Source organism: Agelaius tricolor, unplaced genomic scaffold (genome assembly GCF_023055355.1).
Source record: "Agelaius tricolor isolate 1412-34295 unplaced genomic scaffold, bAgeTri1.0.p SCAF_2, whole genome shotgun sequence".
In the NCBI taxonomy this organism is placed as follows: domain Eukaryota; kingdom Metazoa; phylum Chordata; class Aves; order Passeriformes; family Icteridae; genus Agelaius; species Agelaius tricolor.
The window spans coordinates 47,012,652-47,035,621 of NW_027269262.1; the positions used below are offsets into that span (position 1 = coordinate 47,012,652).

Genomic DNA, 22,970 nt, shown 5'->3' on the forward strand with positions numbered 1-22,970 from the left:
AAACATAACAAGCAATTAGCTTCTAGAATAACAGAATCAGTCTGGAAAAGACCTGCAAGATCATCAAGTCCAACTTATGACCAAACACCACCTTGTAAGCTAGACCATGGCACTAAGTGCTACATCCAGCCTTTCCTTAAACACCTCCAGGGACACTGACTCCACCACCATGCTGAGCAGGTGTGGTGGTTGTTTGAACAAGCTTAACACACTCACTCATGACAGCAGTCCATTCCAGTGTGCAATCGCCTTTTCTGTGGAGGAATTCCTCCAACTGTCCCACCAAAGCCTGGTGCAGTTTAGGACCGTGTCCTGTCGCTTATTGCCTGGGAGAAGAGGCCGATCCCCACCTGGCTCAGCCTCCTTTCAGGTGGTTCCAGAGTGATAAGGCTCCCCAGAGTCTCCTTTTCTCCAGGCTAAACACCCCCAGCTCCCACAGCCGCTCCTCACAGGACTTGTGCTCCAGACCCTTCCCCAGCTCTGTTGCCCTTCTCCGAACACGCTCCAGCCCCACCATGAATTGCGGGGCCCAGAAGCGGCCACAGCGCTGGAGGTGCGGCCTCACCAGTGCCGCGTACAGGGCTCTGTCACTGCCGTGGTCCTGCTGGCCACGCTGCTGCTGACAAAAGCCAGGACTCTGAAAAAGCAGAGTTTGGGCAGAGATTTAAGAGCAGTTTGCCAGAGCCAACACGCCAGCAGAAAAAAACCAATAAAGCGTAGAGCGCGGCAGAGCTGGCCGCAGCTCCACCCGCTCGCCCTGAGAGCGCGTCTAAACCGTACCGAAGGCGACCGGGGGCACTCAGCAGCGAGTCCGCAGCCCGGGACTCACCGCCGCCGCACGGACACTTGTCCCAGGGGGTGAAAGGGTGAAGGTGCCGCTGCCCTCCCGCTCCCCGCCCTGCCCTGCCGTTACCGCCAGCGCCGCCGCCGCCGCCGCCTCCTCGCAATTTCAAATCCGCCCGCCCGGACGTGGCCCAGAGCGTCACACGGAACTGCGTCACGGCGGGGCCGCGGGCCGGGCAGCGCCGCGGGCGGGGACTGGGGGCGGTGGAAACGGAGCGGAGGAGGCTCCCACCCCCGGAAAGGCTCGGGGCAAGGGCCATGGGCGTACGGCGACGTGCTTGTGCCCACGGTGAGTGTCTGACAGGCGCTGCCGGGCCACGGCGAGCCCTGGGCTTTTCTCCAGCCGCCGAGAGTTTTCCTAGGGAAAAGCCCGAGCTCTCGGTCCCTGTGTGCCCCCGCGGGGACGGGAGTCGGCGCCCGGCCTCAACAGCGCTGGGGCCGCGGCTACCCCTGCTCTGGTGCCTGTGTTACTGCTCCTGGGTGCCGTCATAGTGATCTATGTCTCCATACGTATATGTGTATATATATTTGTGTGTGTGTGTAGATACAGTATGAGCACGTATATATAACTATAGTGTGTATATGTGCACATATGTGTGTGTTTATGTGTGTGAAAACCGCATATTTTATGATTGCCTTTTTGCAAATATTAAAATGAATATTATATGTGTTATGTTAGAAAGTTATGATGTATTAATTTTCTTAACACATTTAACTAGTGTGTTAAATGTAGTTTTAGGTTATAACAAAATGTTAAAATAGAAACTATGCTATGTAAGATATTTTTTTAAAGAAGGGACTTGTAGCGAGATAGCAGCCACAGGACACCTAAATGTTTCAGAGAAAGTTTCTCCTGATAAGAGAGCAATAAATTCTCTAACTTCTTCCCACCTCACTCAGCCATGAAGACGCCAGTTAGGATTAAGTGGAAGAAGTTGACAATGGCCAGACAGAATCCTGTGTTTGAATGAAATTTATGTGTCATGTATGAGGTGTATGAATATGCAGCAGGTTATTGTTTTTAGGGGTTAATCCTTCATTAACATGTGTCCTTTTTCGGGCTTATGCTGCCCAGGAAAAGGTACCCGGACATCCGTAACTCTTTGTTTCTATTGTCTCATATTGTCCTAATCCAAATTGTCCAAATAATTATTACTCTAATTATATTGCTATTTTTATAACCATTTTTATTACTATTAAACTTTTAAAATTTTAAAAGCAAGTGATTGGCATTTTTCACATGTGTGAATATATATATAGCATGTGCATATAAATAGAATATATGTAGTCTATATAGCACACGTGTAACATATAAAGACATGTAGTGTAAATGCATGTATATGTGGTGTATATACAGTGTATAGATATACACACATACCATATAGTGTTAGACTTAATTGATGGGTCATAGGGCTGTTTTCTGACTTGTTAAAAAGGGTAAGTGCATACCGTATAAAGGTATAAAAAAGTTGTGTAAAATTTAGTTGCTATAAAAAAAGTAGTGGTATAGGGATGAACATAATGGGAAAAGCAGCTGAAGTCAGGAGTTTCAACAGTGTGCCCTGTGTGGGCATGGAAATGTCTGTGAGAAGGCAGGTGCTAATTTATTAAACAGTGATAATTCTGTAAAGTGAATTCTTATAAAAATTCCCACAGGAGGAGGTTGCTCCAGGAAGGCCAAATGGTTGGTGAAGGCCATGGTTTCAGGGAGCTGATTTTTCATCCTGAAAAGGGGACTTAGGATGTCTGTGGTACATCGTCTGACAGTGGGATGGCTTTTGGATCATCTCTCTTTCATCAACCAGTGTGGCTATGAGATCTGTGACTCCTTTGCACACCCTGGTGGCGTCACTCCCAATACTTCTGCCACATCTACCAAAGACTGTCACAGTAGTTCTGCTTTTGCTGCCACCCCATCATCAAGCGACGGTCCTTCTTACTGTCCTGGAAATGCCGTAGAAACAGAAGGTAAAAGAGCAAAAATGAGATATGTGTTTCGGGAGGAGTTCTTTGATATTTCTAAGCCCCATATAGCTGCGGCTCCTGAGGAGCAGCTGTGTCAGGGATGCCCTGAGGTGAGTCTGACAGAAATAAAGGCCAACAGCAGCAGAGAGGAATACCAAGAAGGAGCAAAGAGTGACACTGGAGATTGTCTTGCCACTGCTAGGAAGGTATGTTATCTGTAACACAGTAAATTACAGTAATCCCTTGATAAATAATAAACTACTAATACTGTTTTGCATACCTGAGTCTTTTTAGGTAGTGTAGAAGAGTGGGAACTTTTGAGAATATTCCTGGGTCCCTTCTCAGTAATGTGCATTCTGTGTCTCATAAGCAGTGGATTACTCCTGAAATCCCCTGACACTGGTTGTGGTCAGGTACACAGTCTGAAGCTGTGGTAGCTGTTGAGATTGTGCAGATTAGCAAGTTGGGAAGGACAGCATGAATTTACTTTCAGTGTTGTTTAGTACTGTTCCATATGGACAAAAGAAAATAAGAGTCACTTGTCTAAGCCAATAAATGTAATCATGAAGACATAGTTAATTCTTTTCTCTAATTGGTAAACTGCCCTTGGCAGCTGAAAAGTTTTAGTATGGGCCCAAAGGAGGCATGAGCACAAACTGTGCACTAGGTGCCTTCAGATCCTAGTGCCATGAATAATTTAAAACAGCTTTAAGCCTATGTACCTTGTGAAAGCCTGCAGCAGGTTAGGTATTTTCGGATCTTTTTGCTTATTTGGCTTGTACTTGTGATAGAAAAACAGGAAACTTTCTTCTGCTTTTAGAGTTCATTTGTAATTCAGGTATGTTTGATGTCTTTTCCCCTTTTATTTCATTGTGGAATGATATGGATTTTGTTGTTGGTTTTTGCTAATTCTGCAGAAACGTAAGAGGAAATGTGTGTTCAACCAAGGTGAACTGGATGCTTTGGAATACCATTCAAAGGTAAGTTGGAAAAATGTATATTTTGCAAGTACCTGCTACTTGACTTTGGGCGTGTGCCGAGTGGAGGGCATGGTTGCAAACAAATTCTGTTTTTGTAGCTTGTTCCACTGGTGAAAAGAAGGAAAGGGAAAGGAAGGTCAATCTCTCCAGTCCTCATTTGAATTTGTGCTTACAGCATAGGTCTTCTTTGTGGATACATGTGAAGTTGCATCTGAGACATTAGAAAGATCTGGAAGCTGCATTCTCAAAGTAACTTGGACTCTTAGAGACAACTGAACATTGTGTGGTGATGAGTTGAATATTAGGAATTGGCTGATTTGAAATTGGCAGCATAACCTGTTCTGAAGATCAGCTTTCAGTGTTTCAGGACACTGTGCTGGAGTTACTCAACACTTTGTGACCAAATGTGCGTCAAAATATCTTATTCTGCAATTGAAAAAAAAAATTAATCTTTCTCTAACATTTTATATTGTCCTACTAAAACATTATGAATGAATTGGATTTGAAGTCTGTATGCTTATGTCAGTTGTGTACTGATGAAGATACAACTGAATTACACTGAAACATAGTAGTGAATTGTAGAAATGCAATCTGTAGGTAATGTTTGATGTATTCTTACTGCTTTCCCAAATAGTAATGTGAACCTGAACTAGGGGCTACACTTGCTTTCTTTCCTTTGACAAAGGTTTAATCATACTGGGCTTTTTGCTTAAATCTGTTCTGCTTGAACTACATTTAGATGGCTACGCTTTTTTCTTTTATAAAAAAGAAAAAAAGTCTTGTAGTAAACATGTGCGTGTGTAAACTTGCTGATACAGTGTAGAGGTCTTGTGATTATTTTAGTGAATAAGCTGTGCATGTGCAGAATCACCTTAAAGGAGAAAACTCTGAAGTTCAGCATCAACATGAGTATGAAAACACAAAGGCTAAAAAATCATTCAACAATAGAAATAAGGAAAGAAATTAAAAAAAGAAGTTTGATGCCTTGGAGGTTTGTGTAACTTTGGTGATATTTGGTGAATATGTGGAAAATACAGAGTTTGGAAAAATCAGTGACTCCAGTTAGCCTCTTGTATCATTCACAGATTAGAAAGTATTGGGTTTTTACTAAATTTGTGTTATTAAAGGTTATACCTCTGCAAATTAAGCCAGATTATTTTGACACTTATTTATATCTGTAGACTCACCAAAAATAAACCCAAACAACCGCAATTTTTTGTTTTTGCAAGTGAATCTATGAATTTCAGCTGTTGAATCCATTTATGAATTTCAGTCAATGTCAACATAGGGAACAGTACAAAATATGCTAAACTCCTTCAGCAGCCCTTTGTTAAAACTCCTGCTTTGATTGCTTCATATTCAAGAGACTTTGTCCATCTGCGAGTTAACACATGCATGGAAGAAGGTATAATTTCTGAAGATATGTTTATTAATTCTCTTGAAACAATATGAGCTTTTCTTATCACAAACCTAAAAATTTATGACTCTACTGTCTGATATCTAGAGTGGCGCTATTAAATTATAAAAAAAAAATCTTTTTCTTCCCCTTTCACTAATCTGGGAATTGTAATAAAGTGCATTTTGTAAAACCCTCTTGTAATCTTGAAGATTCTGTAATCAGAAGCTTTTGAAACCACAGTATAATGGCTTTTTACAGGGGCTTTAATAAAGCCCCTGTAACTGACAATGGACAAATGGATAAACCCACCTCACTGACAATCAAAACTCATAAAGGCTCCATGTTTTGGAATAAAATGGGTCTCTAAATTTTGTGAAGGGGAGATGCTGACTCCCTAGTAGGTGAATGACACTGTAAATACATCCAAGACTTGTGTCATCCTGGACTGACTAACAGGCTATTTGAGATGTTTGCCACTTAGAAAAGTTGCAAAAATTGAGTTCTGATACTTTAATTTGATTTACTGATGGTACTTCTGTATGACTGTAAAATGCATAAACTGTTGTTTTATGAAGTGAATTGAAATGTGGAAAATGACTGATTTTTAGATCCCAGTATACATTTTAATTAAAAAGATGTTCATGGGCACAGTAACTTGAAATTAAATTAGAATTTTAAATTAAACTTCAGATAATTGCTTTGAAATTTGTGTTTGGTTGAAACAATGATATTCCACATCTGTTGTCTGAAATGTTTTATTCAGTAGTTTCTCTCTCTTTCTTTCTCCAGCATTCTAATTATTGTAATTTTACCAAAAAATGAAACCAACAACAGCGTGGTGTCCTGGTTTTGGCTGGGATAGAGTTAGTTTTCTGCTTGGTAGCTGGACAGCTAATGCTGAGTTGATGGAGTGGGAGTGCTGCAAATGAAAAATAAACCTAAGACTTTTAAAAAGCCCCAGAGTTAACATATTGGATGCTAAAGCTAGATCTGTTGCCCAAATGTCTGCACCCAGGTGCAGCTGCTTTGTCCTTTCCAGCCTGATCAGGATAGATCAGAAAACATCAAATATTCTTATTTTGGGTTTAGCATGAGGATAATGTTGACAGCAACAATTCAAACATCCGTGTGTTAAGCCATGCTTACCCTGAATCAAGGAGTTTTCAGTTTGCTGTGCTGTCAGCGAGCAGGTGCACAAAGGAAGCTGGGAGGAAACATGGCCAGGACAGGTGACCTGAGTTGGCCAGAGGGATATTCCATGGATAGGATCTCATGCTCACTATATAAACGATGGGAGTTGGCCAGGAGCCATGGATTTGCTACTAAGGGATGGGCTGGACATCAGTCAGTAGGTGGTGGGTGTTCTTACTGTGCGTCAGTTGTTTCTCTTGGGCTGTACTTCTCTCTCTCTCCCACTTTTCAGTAATTAAAATAATGATAATAATTTTTTAGTTTCAGTTTTTAAACTGATCTTACAGTAGCCCATGAGGTTTGCTTTTTTCCTTGGATTCTTCTCCCCACCAGGGACTGGGAGGCATGTGGTGTGAGCGAATGGCTTTGTGGTACTTGGTTGCCAGCGGGGGTTAGACCAAGACACACACCTTATGATAATGCCTTTGTAGCTTTTGATCTCAGTAATTGGCAAGGATCCTTTTCCCTGCCTGCAGATTGAAAATGTTTTGATTTCTGTTGCATTCCCTGATCAAGTAGATACTTGAAAGATCTTTTCCTTTTTCCTTTGGTTCTTTTTTTTTTTTTTTTTTTTTTTTTTTTGTCCCCATACAGGTCAGGAAGCTCATTTGGGAAGGGACTTTGGATTTAGTCCAAGAGGGACTCAAAAGTGGTTTTCTTCACCGTACGACTGCAAAACTCAGTTGCAGGAAGAATAATGTTCCTCAGCACATTGTCTGTGGCTTGGCTGAACTATGTGAAATGGCAAAGCAGTTTCCAGCTGTTAATGAAAGTGACCATCAAGCTGTACATGTGCTAGAGGAGAAAACCTCCAATGCAGAGCAGGACCTGCTTTCGTGTGTTATGGAAAACAACTCAAACTGTGCAAAGATAATTGTGTTAATGGGGCAGAAATACTTAGTGCCACCAAGAAGCAGTTTCCTCTTATCTGATATTTCATGTTTACAGCCCCTGCTGAACTGTAAGTATCGTTAGGTGTTTTTCTCCTGCCCAAGAAGGGCAGGTAATGTCAAGATGACTCAATGAACAGGTTTTAGCTACAGCATTACACTCATAGCAAATGCTGCTGCAGGCTTTCAAGGTGATATTTCTAACTTTGCACAAATAGGTAAGGACTTTCAAAGGAATGTTGAGTGGCTAGGAAATCATGTTATGAGGGGATTATTTGTCTCCAGGAGGCTCCTTTAAAAGTCTCAGCCAAAATACAGGAGTTTGTGAGTGTGTTCTGAGCCGCTGTCAGCATAGAAGTCACATAAACGCATTGAATTGGGATTAGCTGTTCTGCTGGGTCCCTGTCCCACAGGATGAGCCTTTAGCATAGATAGGTCCATGCTACTGCTGAAGTGGTGGTCTGCTGTCTTGATTTTTAGCTAGATTAGACCATGGGGGAGGGATGAGATAATGCACCATAAAGCAAATGTTCATTTACAGACTCATCCTGTTCAGTGGCAGGGTCTTTTTAGATTGGAATAAACAGGTTGTGGAACAAAACCCAGTATCCCCCAGGGAAGGTAACAGTTTGAGAGGCTGTTGCACCGAGCTGGAGGGCAACATCACTTTAGCAAGACCACCAGTAGCAACCATGACTTGACTTTTCAGCTGCTGTGTTTCACAGCTGAGTATTGGCTTATGCAAAAATCAGTGACAGGGAAATTAGGGGATTTTAGAATAATCAAGTTCTCTGTAAAAGTACATCAAAAGCTATTCAAGCCACTATCCCCAGCCCTAAGCTGACCGCATGCATCAGTCTTCAGTGCCATTCCATTAGCTTTCAAATTGACCTTCATTATTATTATTACTATTATTTTTATCACTATCAGTCACAGCTAGGGTTTATCAGACAGTCTTATAGGAAAGATGTTGCCTGTGAGCAAGAGCTGGGCATTACTGCTCTTCCCTCTAATCACTAATTTTAGATTTTTTAATTGCACATGAGAAGAGAGGAAGCATATGTAATTTAGATGTTTTGATTTTTTAAATTTTGTTTTTTATTGAGAAGATATTCAGGAGGTAGAATCTTACTATCTAAATAATAATTTTGCATTTGAAGTCCAAAATCTAGCTAGGAAGCTGTTTTCATCTGTAGGAAAGAAAGAAGATTATTATCATTCTGCTACTACTCTCCACACTGGAGCATGTAAGATTCTCCAAGGAGTTACAGAGCAGTCCAAGAAATCTGGGCAAGTGCTTTTGAAATAAACAACAGTGAATGTTAACATAATGCCCTGACTCTAGACTTTTTTCCTGAGTAAATCTGCTGTCCCTTTTAATTATTATCTCTCTTCTTCTCTTTCACCTGCCAAAAGAGAAGTAATTCTTGCTGGTCAGGCCACTGAGGATAACACCTCCAGTGTTAAATGAATAATATGTGGTAATCACATTTCATGAACATCAGATACTAAGCTGTTGTTCTTACTGTCAGACTAAATGAAAGAACAAAAATGTTCTCTGGAGAAATAAAATTGGGGAGTTCTGTTTTTTCATGGATTTGTTCTGTATCTTTTATCCTCCAGCTAAAGTAAACTCAGCTTCTCCCATGAAAACTCTTTTGGTTCTTTTACTCTTCATTGATTCCCATTTCATACACTATCTGTCTCTCTTTACCTCCAGTAGTGCAAAACAGTTTTCTAGGGCTGGCTTGAAGCTCTGCATGTCCCCGTTGGCCTGATAAAAGATCAAACAGGACAGGAATCTTGCATTCAGGGCTGTAGCTTTTCACTCAGCTGGGTGCCTTATTGCATAGCTTCTGTTGGGAAACTTTGAAAAATTTTTATTTTTGAGACTTGCACTCTGCTAGCTTTTTTTTCCTGAAAGTCCTAAAGATCCTCAAAATTTCTTAGAGGGATCTGACACAGACCACATAAAAGTCCTTTCTTTAGGTAATCAGCCTAAAAATATTGAATTTGCTGGATATGATTATCTGAATTAAAACAAGCATGTCAAAAGTCTTTTAACTTCTTATTTGGAAAGAACAGAAGAAATTTGCAGTTTTGCTATATATCTGCTTTAACTCATAGATATTTTTAAAGCTACTTTACTGATTTAGCTTTTTTTTTCTTTAATTTTACTTGCCAGACAAGAAAAAATATGATGTAATTGTGATTGATCCACCATGGGAGAACAAGTCTGTTAAAAGGAGTAACAGGTATGTTTTATAGTAAAATCAAACAAACTTTGTCATGGTAGCTTACAAAGGGTAATTAACATTTTAATATATTGATCCAATCTACAACCAGTATAACCTTGAGACTGTAGCTCAAACTTGTGAATATTTTCACACTTCAAATCTATGGACTGTCTTAGGTATTTCACTGAAATGCGTTGGATACTTGGCATAGAAGATATTTGCAAGAGCAGATCTTAAATTATGCTGAGAGAATGTTAGCCCTTTACAAAGAAAGTATGGATTCAGCTGTTCTGTAGAGCCCAGACCATGCACATATTAGTTTGTAATTAATAGGGTTACTTCAGTGGACATAAAACTAGATAAATATGTAAGTATTTCCAGGACTGAAATCTTCCTCAGGAGTTTGAGTGTGTTTTTATTTAATTTGAGGTGTAACTCAAGCTTCAGTCTAATGTTTAGAAGAACATGATAATGCAGCAGTGAAATCCTCTAGTGCAATAGGAGCTCTGAGTACTGTAGTTTATGAAGTTATTAACTTAAATTTTTATAGGCTTCCTCCACTGCTGAGTAACATCATATTTATGCTAGTGGAGTCCTCTTGATTACCATAGAATTGTATCTCTTTGAAAGAAGGGTAGACAGGAAATATGGTCTTACAGCTTTGTAGAATAAAGTTTGCTGTGGCTTTTGATGCTTGTTATGAAGACATAATTTGAAGATATAGAGACTAATGTGTACGCTTTCTTTTGAAAGCCCTTCAGAAACCTCTATAAATTCTCATTCAAATGAGACATTTCTCATTCAGAAGTGTCTTTCTTGAGTATATAAGGTACTCAGAGAATAATTGTAGTTACGAGCATAAGTTAGTCACCAAGATCCTTTCTCCCTTATATAATAAAAGGGAAAGAGTGGAGGAGCTATCACTGCTCATAATTATCTTGTTGGCAGTTAATCATTGTGAAGCATTTCTCATCTAGGTGAACATTTTCTCCTCTAGACAGTCCAGGAGGTATTTGGATTTTATCCTTGTTCACTGTTTCTCACTGTAGCATTGTGTAGGGTCCTGGCTACCTGCATGGTGGCTGCCAATTTTCATTGGGCAGTGTGCCAATATTTTTGGTGCTGCAATGTGTAGGTTCCACGAGCTGCAGTCTATTGATAGTGTAGAATTGCATCATGAAAAAAAAATGGTAGAATAGGACAGGATCTGGAAAGCATCCTGGATTCACCAGTGTAGCATTCAGTTAGCTCAGAAAAGTGCAGAATGGTTTTGAATAACCTAGAAAAATTCTACCATGGCTGATAATTTAAAAAAATGAACAACTTGTGAAAATAATTGGAGAAGTTATTATCTCTAATGACCCCTTCTCCTGCCATTCAAATTAGTGTGACTCACTTGTGATTTTCATTCAGAAGAGAGTTTATTATGAAAAGTGAATAGTGTTACATTGCCTAAGAAGCTGTTCACTAAATAGCTTTGTTCTGGCACAAAGATGAGAATATTGAGTTACATCTGATAGTTCTTAAATGAAAAGAAACATGGGCTCCTAAACTTCAGAGCCACAACTAATAGTGCTTTATTTCGAGGCATAGTGGAAGTACATAGTTCAAGGTTCTGCTCAGTAAAACTTATGTACATACACTAATGATTTTATATCAGATCTCTCAGAATTGTCCACTGGGTGTCAGTCTTGAACTATTTTTATGACTTAGATTATCAGGAGATAATTCTTGAAGTGACTGGTCTGTGTAATTTTTTTATCCATTTATTTTGCTCTGCAATTTTTATGGTTGGTATATGCTAATTTGCTTTCTCACTTTATTGGCATAGGTACAGCTACTTGTCTTCATGGCAAATCAAGCAGATTCCAGTACCAACACTAGCTGCTCCAAATTGTCTTGTAGTCATGTGGGTGACTAACAGACAGAAGCACTTACGTTTTGTTAAGGATGAACTTTTTCCTCACTGGTCGGTGAAAACACTTGCTGAGTGGCACTGGGTAAAAGTAAGTTCTTAATTTATTTTGTTGCTTTCTTGGAGACTGAGAAAACTTGCACTATGACACGTTGTGTTCTTCTAATTTGTCTATTTACTGCCATTTGCTTTGGTATTTGAAAGCTGTGATATCATCAGTATCCTTCTTTTTATAAAGGAAAAGGTCTTGGAAAAATATGGGATATTAAAATTTTCTACTGTGTATTTTTAACTCTCTTGTGTCAGATTACCACAGCTGGAGAATTTGTGTTGCCTTTGGATTCTTTGCACAAAAAACCCTATGAAGTTCTTGTACTGGGGAGAGTTCAAGGAGATGTAAAGGAAGCTTTAAGGTATGTCAGGATATTTATGGTAAATGTCTTTTTTTTTTTTGGCAGCTGCTAGGATTCCCTTTGTATGTATCACTTACCCATAATACAGTATAATGTCCCAAAATCTCTTGGCTGATTGTGGGCCTAAAGATAGCCTTATTAGCTTTGGAGTAAGGGAGTGCCTTAGTGAGACTAAAGAATGGAACCCCCATCTGTTCCTGCATCTGCTGTCTTGGGAAACTCTTGGACAAAAGCCTTGTGGACAGGGCTTCCTTTGCTGACAGGTTCTCTTGGACCACGAGCCATTGGCACAGGCTGATGCCATTTTGGGGATGCTGCTGTTGTTCCATACATGATGCGGTACAGGACTGCATTGTTTGTTCTCAGTGGCTCTACGTGGCTATTGTAAACCATGTTTTGGCCAAAGCCCCAATGATTTCATAAACTCATTTTATATATTACGTCTGAGCAGCATTTAACTTTCCTTGGACTTCCCTGAAGTTTGTGAATGAGCATTCTGTGTGTTATCTCCCATCTGAAATCACTCTGCAAGAGCTGTAGCATCACATTGGGTAACATTCATTCTCGTGTTTCTTTTCTTTTCTGATTTATATGACAGGAAATCTGAAAGTATTCTTCCAATTCCCGAGCATCAGTTAATTGTCAGCATACCCTGCAGTCTGCATTCACATAAACCTCCTCTTGCTGGTATGTTTTGGTTTTTATGCCTAATGTTTCTGTAGCACAGTGGTCTTGAATGCCTCATTATGGGGTGTATCTAGAAATGCCTTAATTTCCCATCTGTCAAGCAATTTTACTCAACAGAACTTGTGGTTCCTCTAAAAGTTTTCTGAAGCACCTCAGTCTCGGTCTCAGAAAATTAATGTGAAAACCAGAACTTCAAGTAGTATATGAACATTTTGGGTAGACATAGAAAAAATGTTGCCTTTTTCAAAATTTATCTTTTAAATGCTGCAAAAACAGTTTTGCAGATACTTCATATATGATGTTGTGACAAATGACCTGAAGTACCTTGTGAGGGAGAGAACTTTGGGAATACATAAAATAGGAAATCAGAAATCTCTTTCATTATTATGTCATCCTGAAATAAATGTTTATATATCTACATGAATTGATTATATGCCTTTGATTATATTGATTTTGATTATATGCAAGCAGTACAATTGTGCCTTTAAATCCAAAAACTTAACTGTTTTAAGATTGCTAATAAGAAGCAAAAAATAAGGCATGCCCTGCTTGTTTCTGAGGAGTTATATTTCACTCACTGAAGTTGTATTTCACTCACTGAAACTGCTGCAGTAATTCCAGCCAGCCAGTTAGCGTGGGTATAAATTCAGCTTTTTAGAGCTAGTCCAAAGAATTGTTCTGAAGCACTTCTACTAGTTTTGTCAATAGAAAGTGGTACTTCTTTCATCATTACAGCACCTTAGAACTTTACGAGGCTGTGGTAAGAAATATAATTAATACCTCTCACAAAATCGATTTCATCCTCCACTAAGGGGGAAGCTTGCAGTGAGTCTGCAAATATTCCAGGTGTTTTGTATTCACATCAGAAAAGGCAGGTAGAAGAAATGTTTAATGCTCTTGGAAAGGAGAGGTGTCATGCTTTGCTTCACTGATATGCTTTTCTTTTTCTCTTCCCAAGGGGTAGAACTACTTTTGATCTGAACAATTGTGTACCTCCAGGGATGCTCTAAAATCTGTGTTTGGGGGCTTGCATTTATTAAATTACCATATATATATATATATACATACACACCTGTTAAAAAACTAGTAGAAAGGACATAATTTGGTTAGCTAAAAATAGAAGAAAAAAGTGCCATCCTGAAGCCACATCTTCAAGAATAAGGGCTACAGCAGGGGGTATATGTATTGATTTAAGCTAATGAACAGTGGGGTGGTTATTTTGAGGCTGTCACCTAGGGTCTCTTTAGCAAGCCAATACTTATCAGCAAACTTGGACACAAACAGGAAACTTGTGAGGCATCCAAGGGTGCAAACCAGCAGTTTGGATGTATTATAGAAAATTTTAGTGCAACAGTGGTCCTTGGAACAATTATTTTGTAGGGCAGAATCTAGAAACCATATTGGAGAATACATTATAAATTATAACCCTGAGTGGAATTTGTAGGAAACTGTCCTTCCTAATTTCTTGTGTGTATTCCTTGAGTCTTCAGTTGAGTAATGGGATTTGATAACATTGTGTAGCATTTCTATTTCTCTTTGAAAAAATGAACTTGCTTGGAGCAATATGAATGATTTAAAAAGTTTTTGTGAAAATCCATGTATATCCTACAGGTTTTTTGGCAGGTCTGAGCAGAATATGGTTATGTAATGAAAAGGTAGACAGTAAAGCAAAAGCTGATTGCTGATGCTTTGACTTCTGTGCTGTACAAGGTGTCTCTTTAATGACCAGGCAATGATCTTAAGCAGCCAGTAGAGAGCAGCTGAGCTACATGCTAGAGGGGTTCAGAAGAAATTTGAACAGAAGCAGAGATTTGGCAAGGGGGGAGAAGGACACTTGATGAGTCACACACACTCTTTATGCTTTGTTTAAGTAGTAACAAAGCCAAAAATATTAGTATTTACTGATGCTGTCTGGCACTTTGTTTCTTATTACAACAATAAAGGTTGTATGTTGATACATATGTAGCCACTTAATGACTGATTATAAGAGTTTATCTCTCAGGGGGAAGAGAAAGATGTAAATTAAAGTAAGCCATCAAAAAGAGATGTTTGTGTTCCTACAGTGCATTTAACCATGAAATTGCAACTGTAGGGGTTTTTGGTGATGCATGTGTTGTGTTCAATGCTTAGAGCTCTAATATATAATTGTAAATGTACTTAAGCTGCTTTATGCAAATGTGTTGAAATCAAATTTTATTACTCCAGGTTTTGATTCAAATAACAGCAGGTTTTCTTCCTAATTCAATTCAATGATGCTCTTAGAGAGCACAAAAGATACTCTGTTACAGATGTGTATGAAGTTCTACATAACTTCACATCACCTTTTTTCCTTTTCCTGTATTATAAATTATTCTTGTTACAGCCATTGCTCTTCCAGTTTTTAAGTATATGCATTTATTGTCAGAAAATAATGCTGTTGTCTAGGAGTTTGCCTAAAAGCAGTGGAATTAATTCTTGGCTATGTTCTAACCAATTTGCATATATTCAGCAGAACTGTGCAATGAGGAGTCATGGGAAGTCCCTCCTCCTGTAGCAGTGATGGTTTATTAGGCCATGTTATAAAGGTTTGCTTGGAACTAAAAGAAGTAAATGCCTTTTGTTTCCTTATGGGCCTTGTGAGCCCTTGCTGTAAGACTAATTGATTGTTGCATCAGCATCTAGGTTTAACTTGAAGTTCAGGAAAGACACAGTGCTGTAAAGCCATCTTTGAGCTGGATTTCAGATCGTTTTCTGGTCCAGGGTTTAGACAAATTGGGCAATAAGGACCTCTACGTCGCAAACTCTTTTGAAGGGTTATTTTAAACTGAGATAACTTGTGCTTTGTGCTTTGCATGGCTCACTGATCAGGCAGTGAAAAAGCAGACAGTTATTTTCACTTTATATATCCAATTTGTCAATGCAGAACCTGCTTTTTAAGCAGTGGAAGTTCAAAAAATGTCGCTTGTTTCAAAGATAATTCTTTAGCTCATTTAAACATTTTTAGGAGCATGCATCTTCAATACGTGTCTGGGACTAGGAGTATGCAGCTGTGTCAAGTCTCCTGCCTGGACACTGGATTGTGCTTCAGAATGAAATGGGTTTTCTGGAGCTGTTGTGTCTGCCAGCTGGCTTTGTGCTCGCTTCACATGTCCTAGGGCATTAGGTGCTCAAGTATAAGTATCTGAGTTGCTGTCTTGGTGTTTGTGACACCTGCAAGTGATAAAGAACAGGCTGTTTATCATCTATTTAACCTGTTTCCTGTCAGTGGTATCTGTAAGTGGATAGAAGTAATTGTGTTCTGTTTTGTTTTTCAATCTATTCCTGTGGTAGAAAAACTCAATACTTAATTTTTCTACTGATGGAACTCCTCTAAGCTGTTTTCAGAGGAAAAAACCCCAAGGGTTTGCTTGAGGGCTGCAGATCAGATCCATGTGTGTTAAGATAGCCTACTGGTGATACAAAGGTCTAACAAAGAAGACATAATTTGTGACTTGAACACTGATTTTTCCTATTTGAAGGAAACCAATGTAATGAGATTTTAAGCCAACAAAATTCAGCTCTTTTGATATGGTAATTTTGTTGCAGTGCAACTTACTGCCTGATGTGATTATGTAAATGCCTACAACCTAGCAATGAAGAATCATACTATAATGTGATCTCAAATTATATGTAATATATCTGTTTTTTTTAAAAAGCCCTCGAAGTTTAAAAAGATGTCCCTGCCAGAAGTAGAAGGGAGATTCCTGCAACTTCCTTTTTAAATTCTAGAACCAAATTGATAGAAAGACTGGCACACTTTTCCTGCTTCTGCTGAACTGATCGGTTTCTTGGTTATCCCTTTTTTGCTTTCTGAACCAGTCTTTGAGATTGGTTGAAGTGTGCTTTTCAAATTTGTTCTTTTAGGCATGGAAGTTTTTGGTGTCTATTAAAACTGCTTTGGATTACTGAACCTAATGCTATGATGATTATTTTTAACTTATGAATTTTAAGATCTACCATCTCTCTGGGCAATCTGTTCAGTGTTTCAGCACCCTCACTGTAAACAATTGTTTCCTTATATCTAGTCTGAATTGATCATATTTTAGTTTAAAACCTTTATCCCCTGTCCTATTGGTGCAGGCCCTGCTAAAATAAGCTTGTTGCCTTCTTTCTTACAGGCCCATTTAAGCATTGAAAAGCCACAAGGTCTCCCTGGAGCTTTCTCATCTTCAAGATGAACAGCCCCAACTGTCAGCTTGTCCTCCTAGGAGAGGTGCTTTGGCCCTCTGATGAAATTGTCAGCAAATTATGCACAAGAAATTCTTATCTTAATGGAGCTGTGAAAAGAACAATAAATTTTACCACTTTTTTATTATGTTGTGTTTGCAAAATGATATTAAGCAACTGCTCATAAGTGGTGTCTAATTAGATGAACACCCACGACACCAAACAGTGTGTGAGTTTTCTGTCAGAATGTACATTTTCCTCTAAACTTCCCGGATTCTTCTCTGTAAATGCTAGATTTGTTTAAACATTTTATCTTGCCTCTAAAAGAAGCAGGTTTTTGGAATAAGATTCCTTCTGGTAGCAGTATTTTTTAGATTAAAAGCTGCCTTGATGATAACCCATCTGAGGCATTCATGTGACATTTGTTAAAGATTGGGAGAAGGCGAATAGATTTTTACACCATGCCAAAATACAATAAAGCCTGGAAACACCCATTAAAAATATTTACAGAAAAGTTTTTAATATACTGGAGCTTTGGAAGAGGTGATCACGCAGGGTAGGGAATGCATCTTGGGTTGGCTAACACTAGAAAGTGAAGTGGGTGCTCATCTTTCTGTAGCAGGAGCAATCCATGACCTGATCAGCTGGAGTCGCACATGGGGCATCTGTGACTGGCAAACTTGATGCAAAAAGTCAGTACTTGGATTGCACCAAGAAAAAAAAAAGAAAAAACATTTCCTCTCATACTTTGGTGTATGTTGCCTGGATGTGTTTTTGCTTTCTGCAGTGATCATATCAGTGATCATATCTGAAGAGACTGAGTGAAGGAGCAAAATGTTGGCCTTATCAGTTGTATTTTTAAGTGACAGAGATTCAGAAATCACTAGCAGATCTGATCTAAAAATGACCAAAGTATCCTTTGGAGAGGGATATGTTTCTGTAATTTTTCTTCTTTTATCTTCAGCAGCAAAACAAAAAACTTAACATGCAATTTTTAGTATAGATAATTTTTTCAGTTTTTCTGCCTTCTCTGTGTTGGGTGCTCCTTAACCCTTTGCTTTTCTCATGTTTTTGTACACAATGTCTTTGTAGCCATTTCATGAAGCCTAGTTAAGGAGTTGCTCAAACCAGCCACAGACTAAATGGCTCTATATGACAAGTAACACATTTAACAATAAACTCTTGGCAATAATACTTTTCAAGCAAGATGCAAGATCTTTTTCTATCACTCCAAGAATGCCAGTCATGATCAGTGACACAGTTGATGTTAATGACAGGCATCTTTATATTTGGATTTAGGCAGCAAAAATGCCTAACTGTAAAAGAAATTTGAGATTTATGTTACTGAATAGCAGTAACAGTTATAGAAATATCTCTTCAGCTGCCAGATTGATATTGGGGAAAAAAATAGTTCCTGCATTTTTATAGCTCTTTTAGTGCTATACTTATTTAACTGGTATTACTTTTAACAGTTGTCATTATAAAAAATACTTTCATCCCCTTTAAGGTACAGAGGAAAAGAGAGTGTGCTCTTAATTAAGGAAAGGGTTTATGTATTTATTTATTTATTTATTTATATAAGTATTGCCCCCATGTTATTGGCGCTAAGTGAGGTTTTAGGAGGTGTTTGGTTGATATTAGTAAAAAAAATGCAGAATTCATCTATGTAGAGGCTGAAATAAATCCTCCTTCCCTTTCTCTAAATGAAAACCAATAAATCAAGGCTATTGAAGGCCTTGACAGTATTTTTCAGAATCTCAAGGGCATTTATTTAAGATTACTTTCTCACTATAAATAGTCCAGCTGTTTGATGAAACCTCTGAAATTAATTTGCTGTCTTTCCCTTTTTTAATGAAACATTCATTTTTTCATCTGCCAGCATCACAGGAGAGGTTTTACTTTTTTGCTATTGTTTGTACCATTGTCATTGTTATTCTCTTTTTTTTTTTTCTCTTGCACAGCAGTTCTGGCAGAGTTTATCAAGCCAGATGTGGAATGCTTGGAGTTATTTGCTCGCAATCTACAGCCTGGTTGGACCAGCTGGGGAAATGAGGTCTTGAAGTTTCAGCACATTGATTATTTCACTCTTCTGCAGAATGAAAACTGAGCTGGGTCTTAGACATCTATACCCTCTGAAATTCCACATCTTCCCAGGGGGCTCTTGAACTTAGCTTTATTGCTGATGGTGCACCTAAAGGTAACAGAAATAAAACCAATTGCATTTTGGTTAGAATTCTTTAAGTGACCAGATACCTGTTTAATGCTATCTCCCCTCTGTGCAAGGTGGTCCCTTATATTGATGATCTGAACATATTTAGATACTGATGTTGTTACCAAAAATCAGTGAAGATAAAACTCCTTAATAGCAGTGTAGCATTAAGAAGCAGGCATTTTTTATCTGGCCAGGTACATGAGGGAGTATCCTCTCTGAAATATTGTGTATGTTGATTATAGAGAAAGCTCCTGTTTATATTCTGTATTTTACATACATATGCATTGACATTGATAGTACTAATTTCCCCAAAATCATTAACATATGTTCCCTCTGCTTTGCACACATGTTCTTCTGTACTAGGGGTTTCTTTGGTGATTCCTGGTGGTCAGCCACCCCAAAATCATATTTGACCATCCAGTGAACTGGTAAAAAGTTGGCATAACTGGGCTAGTTACTCTGCAGTTTTCCTTCTTGGTCAATGTTTAACATGACCCTAGAGAATTAGCATGTTATGGTTCTATAGGCTTGTGGTTTTTGAAGAATAATCATATTAACCCATCAGGTTAATATGGTGGGTTAAAACAATAATTTTTCATCTGCCAACAATGTTAGAGTGTAAGTTCATCCCTGTTCTTTTTAAAAACTCAAGAAAAGAAAGATATTTTAAAGTAATTTCACTGCAGCTATCAAATCTGAGCTGATAGCACATTGCTACTGCTGTACTGTAGTTTGTGCTATTTTAAAAGAATTATAATAAAGAATTGTATTGTTTTTCAAGAGTCAATGGAAGTAAACAATTCTGAATGATGCCTGTTTTCTTAAAGTTTTTTTTGCAAAACAATGGATTTTGAACTAAAATAGTTATGAAGGCAGTGTATCTTCCTACATATTTGTATGTATCTGTCTGCCTCAGAGAAAATAAAAGGAGCAGTGCTTATATTGGCATATGAATTTTTAACTGACCATATTCTATGTAAAATGATACTTTTAAAACAATTGATAATTCTGTCTTTGTGTATATGGTGTTAATTTTTTGACTACATTGTAAATGATCAGTTTCAGCATCTTAAAAATTCTGAAATTTTAACAGATTATATGTATTTTTAAAAGATTTTTTCCTAATGTTCTGGAACATTATAAAGCCATGCTAGTGAGCTGTATTTTTCAGCTAACAAAAAATGATCCCTTTAAAAAAATACTAAAGAATTTTACACTTTGTGTATCATTTGTTGTGCTTAGATTTACTTTGAAAAATATAAAGAAAATGTAATGAGGCCTCTGCTACTTACTCATTTATAGCAGTAGAGGCAGAGGTGCTGGACAAACTGATTTTCCTGATGGCAGGTTCCTGAGTTCTGACTGTTTGTAATGAAGAACAAAATACATTGCCTAATTTATTTTCCTTCATTTTCCTCTTGGTAGCCTGGTGAGCTGTGAAGATTTTTTTAAGTTTAACTTCAAAATGTTAGCAGAGTATTTTTTGATAATTTTGTAATAAAGATGAAAATGAAAACTTGTGCCTTATTTCCAGTTTCTATATTACTGTTCAATTCCATGTTTTGCCTCTTGGAGCAGTGGAGTTAATAAAGCAAGGAAAATGCTTTTTTCTCCCTCCCCCAACAGTTAAACACATACTCAAAATAAGTAAATAACGTAATAGTGGAAGTAGTTTCCCAGGGAAATGTTTCTTGCTGCATGTTTTTATTTAGTCTGCCTTTTAAACTGTCAGTATATAAGCAATCTTACCTACAGCTACAAGGGATAGATGGTTCTTTATTTGCTTTTAGTTTTAGAAGACATTCCCTACTTGGAGCTTCTGCTTTCCTAGTCAGAATTCCCCTGCCCTCCCAAGATGCTCTCATCCAGTACTAAATGATGTATGGGACTCAAGCATGTAATAAATGATAACTGCTTCACTTATCTTGTTTTCCCTTTGTACTCTACAAAACAGCACAAGAAATGACAATGTTGTCTGTTCCACATCCGCTGCTATGAACAACTCCAGATTATCATTTTAATTCCAGCTAAAAGATAGATGAACAATCTTAAAGATCAAGAAACCACCCTTGTCCTTTGAGCTAAGCAGCAGAACCCTTCTAAGGGAATAACCTTCTTTAGGCTGTTTAACAATTAATGACCTGATTAATTTGTCTTTTCTGTGGAGTCCCTTTGCAAACAGTGGCTTTCTAGAATCCTAGAATAATTAAGATTGGAAAAGACCTCTAAGATCAAGCCCAGCTGTTAACCTACCATCACTGTGTTCACCACTGAATGGAAGCAGCTGAGCAGCTACTTCCAGCACCTGGGAATCCAGCCTCCTAAGTATGGCTTGTATGTAGAGGACTTGTGCAGGCAGGTTCTAAGCTGCTCAGGCTAAGTCAAAAGTTGAAGATTGGAACTTGTCATATCTTATCCTGTCCTAAATAGTTACAAAATTATGCCTTGGACACCTGTTTGCTGCTTTTCCACTGCTCTGGCCATGAATAAAACCTTGTGAATATGACAGAAGTGATGTTACACATCTGCAGCCAACCTGAAACCATTACATTTTCTCAGGAGAAGAAAACTTGGAGGAGAAAACTGTTGCTAACTTGGAAATCTCGTGGTGGTGTTAGCAGTTGATAGTTTGAGGTGATAGGGTCATCTTTTAAGCATAATTATTTGCCTGTTATGCTGAATTCATAATTTAAATCGCTCCTTACACTTTTCTAGCTCTCCAAGACCCCAGCTATTCCTAACCAGCCATCTGATTGTTCAGTGTCTGTCAGATTCTTCTGAGGCAGAATCTGCAGCATACTGAAAGATCAGTGATGAGTGAAACCAGCTAATATAACAGGATAATTTAAGATCTGCTTTCCTTTTATGTTGTATATGTTAATTACTCAGAGGGAAAAATGCTCTCTGTTGTGTCAAGCCTTGTATAAAAAAAACAAACTTGCTCTGAAGAGTTTACAAAGTTCGTAAGAAATGAAAGAAAAGGGGAGAAGGTAAGGATGGAGGAATACAAGATGGTAATGAGATACTAAAGGTGTATTTAATAAGTATCAGCCTAGGTATTATGCACATCTTCAGTGTTCTTAAGGTTTTGTAATGTTGTTTCCCCCATTTTAAATGGGATTTTCTTCTTTTTTATTCTTGTATCACACATTCAAATTAAAAAAATGGTGGAGTGTGTATTTTACTTAAAACATTCACAAATTAAAAGGGTTTTTTAAGCTATAAATTCTTGTGGCAACCTTGGAGAAGTGACAACTGTGATTACTCAAGAATTTTCAGAAAGTATGTTGTTTGGTACATCTGTTGTTGTCTTAGCAGGACAATGGTAAAGTTTCTTTGGCTAGGTATTCTCTACTATTTAAAGCCTTTTAATATTATGTCTTATTGCAAAAAAACTCAGTTGCATTACAAAAAGAAGTTTTTCTAAGCTTTTTCTATACATAGAGTACATCAAGTGTCATAATCAAACTTTTATGAATCTTCAGGTTTGAGTGTGATTTTGAAATGTCAAATTAGCATATGACCTTTACTTGTATTTTTAAACTTCTGTGAAGTAAAAAGAATTATACCAGTAAGATATGTTTTTGGAATAATGATTGCTAGGCATGTACTCCTGTGGAAACAGCAAAACTTCTTTTGCAAGATTAAACATAATTAAAGAAGTGAGGTTAGTGAGGTAATTGAAGAGGTCGTACCTCTTCATAGCATTCAGCTTGGATAGGTGTCAGCAGCAGCAAAGGGTTGACTTTTAAAAATAGATTTCCAAATTACATAAACAGCTATAAATTACAGGAGATAAATGCTACTCTGCCTCGATAATTTTGTTCACTAGCCTCAACACACCAATAAAGACTTGCCTACTGCTTATTTTGGATTGGACATAAGAAGAAGAGAATGGAAGGTGGCTGGAGAATAGCCAAGGGATATGAGGTATGTTCCAGTTGCTGAAAGAAGTCTTGTGGTGTCCCAGCTGGCAGGTTTTTTCATAGAATCATAGAATAGTTTGATTTGGAAGGGACCTTTACAGGTCATCTAGTCCAGCTTCCCTGCAAT

General features: G+C 38.2%; 1 protein-coding gene across 2 annotated transcripts; it reads left to right on the plus strand.

Moving 5' to 3' along the window:
* Positions 1–995: 995 nt before the first annotated feature.
* METTL4 (methyltransferase 4, N6-adenosine) lies at positions 996–20,444 on the plus strand. Of its 2 annotated transcripts, none has more exons than XM_071417898.1 (9): positions 996–1,132; positions 2,500–3,014; positions 3,726–3,788; positions 6,973–7,339; positions 9,454–9,523; positions 11,337–11,511; positions 11,727–11,833; positions 12,432–12,520; positions 18,667–20,444. In XM_071417898.1, the coding sequence occupies exons 2-9, from the start codon at positions 2,586–2,588 to the stop codon at positions 18,810–18,812; spliced, it is 1,446 nt and encodes a 481-aa protein (XP_071273999.1). In that variant the 5' UTR covers positions 996–1,132; positions 2,500–2,585; the 3' UTR covers positions 18,813–20,444. The 2 variants fall into 2 exon arrangements, with proteins under 2 accessions (XP_071273999.1, XP_071274007.1); XM_071417906.1 differs by having other exon boundaries at positions 18,670–20,444.
* The last annotated feature ends 2,526 nt before the right edge of the window (positions 20,445–22,970 follow it).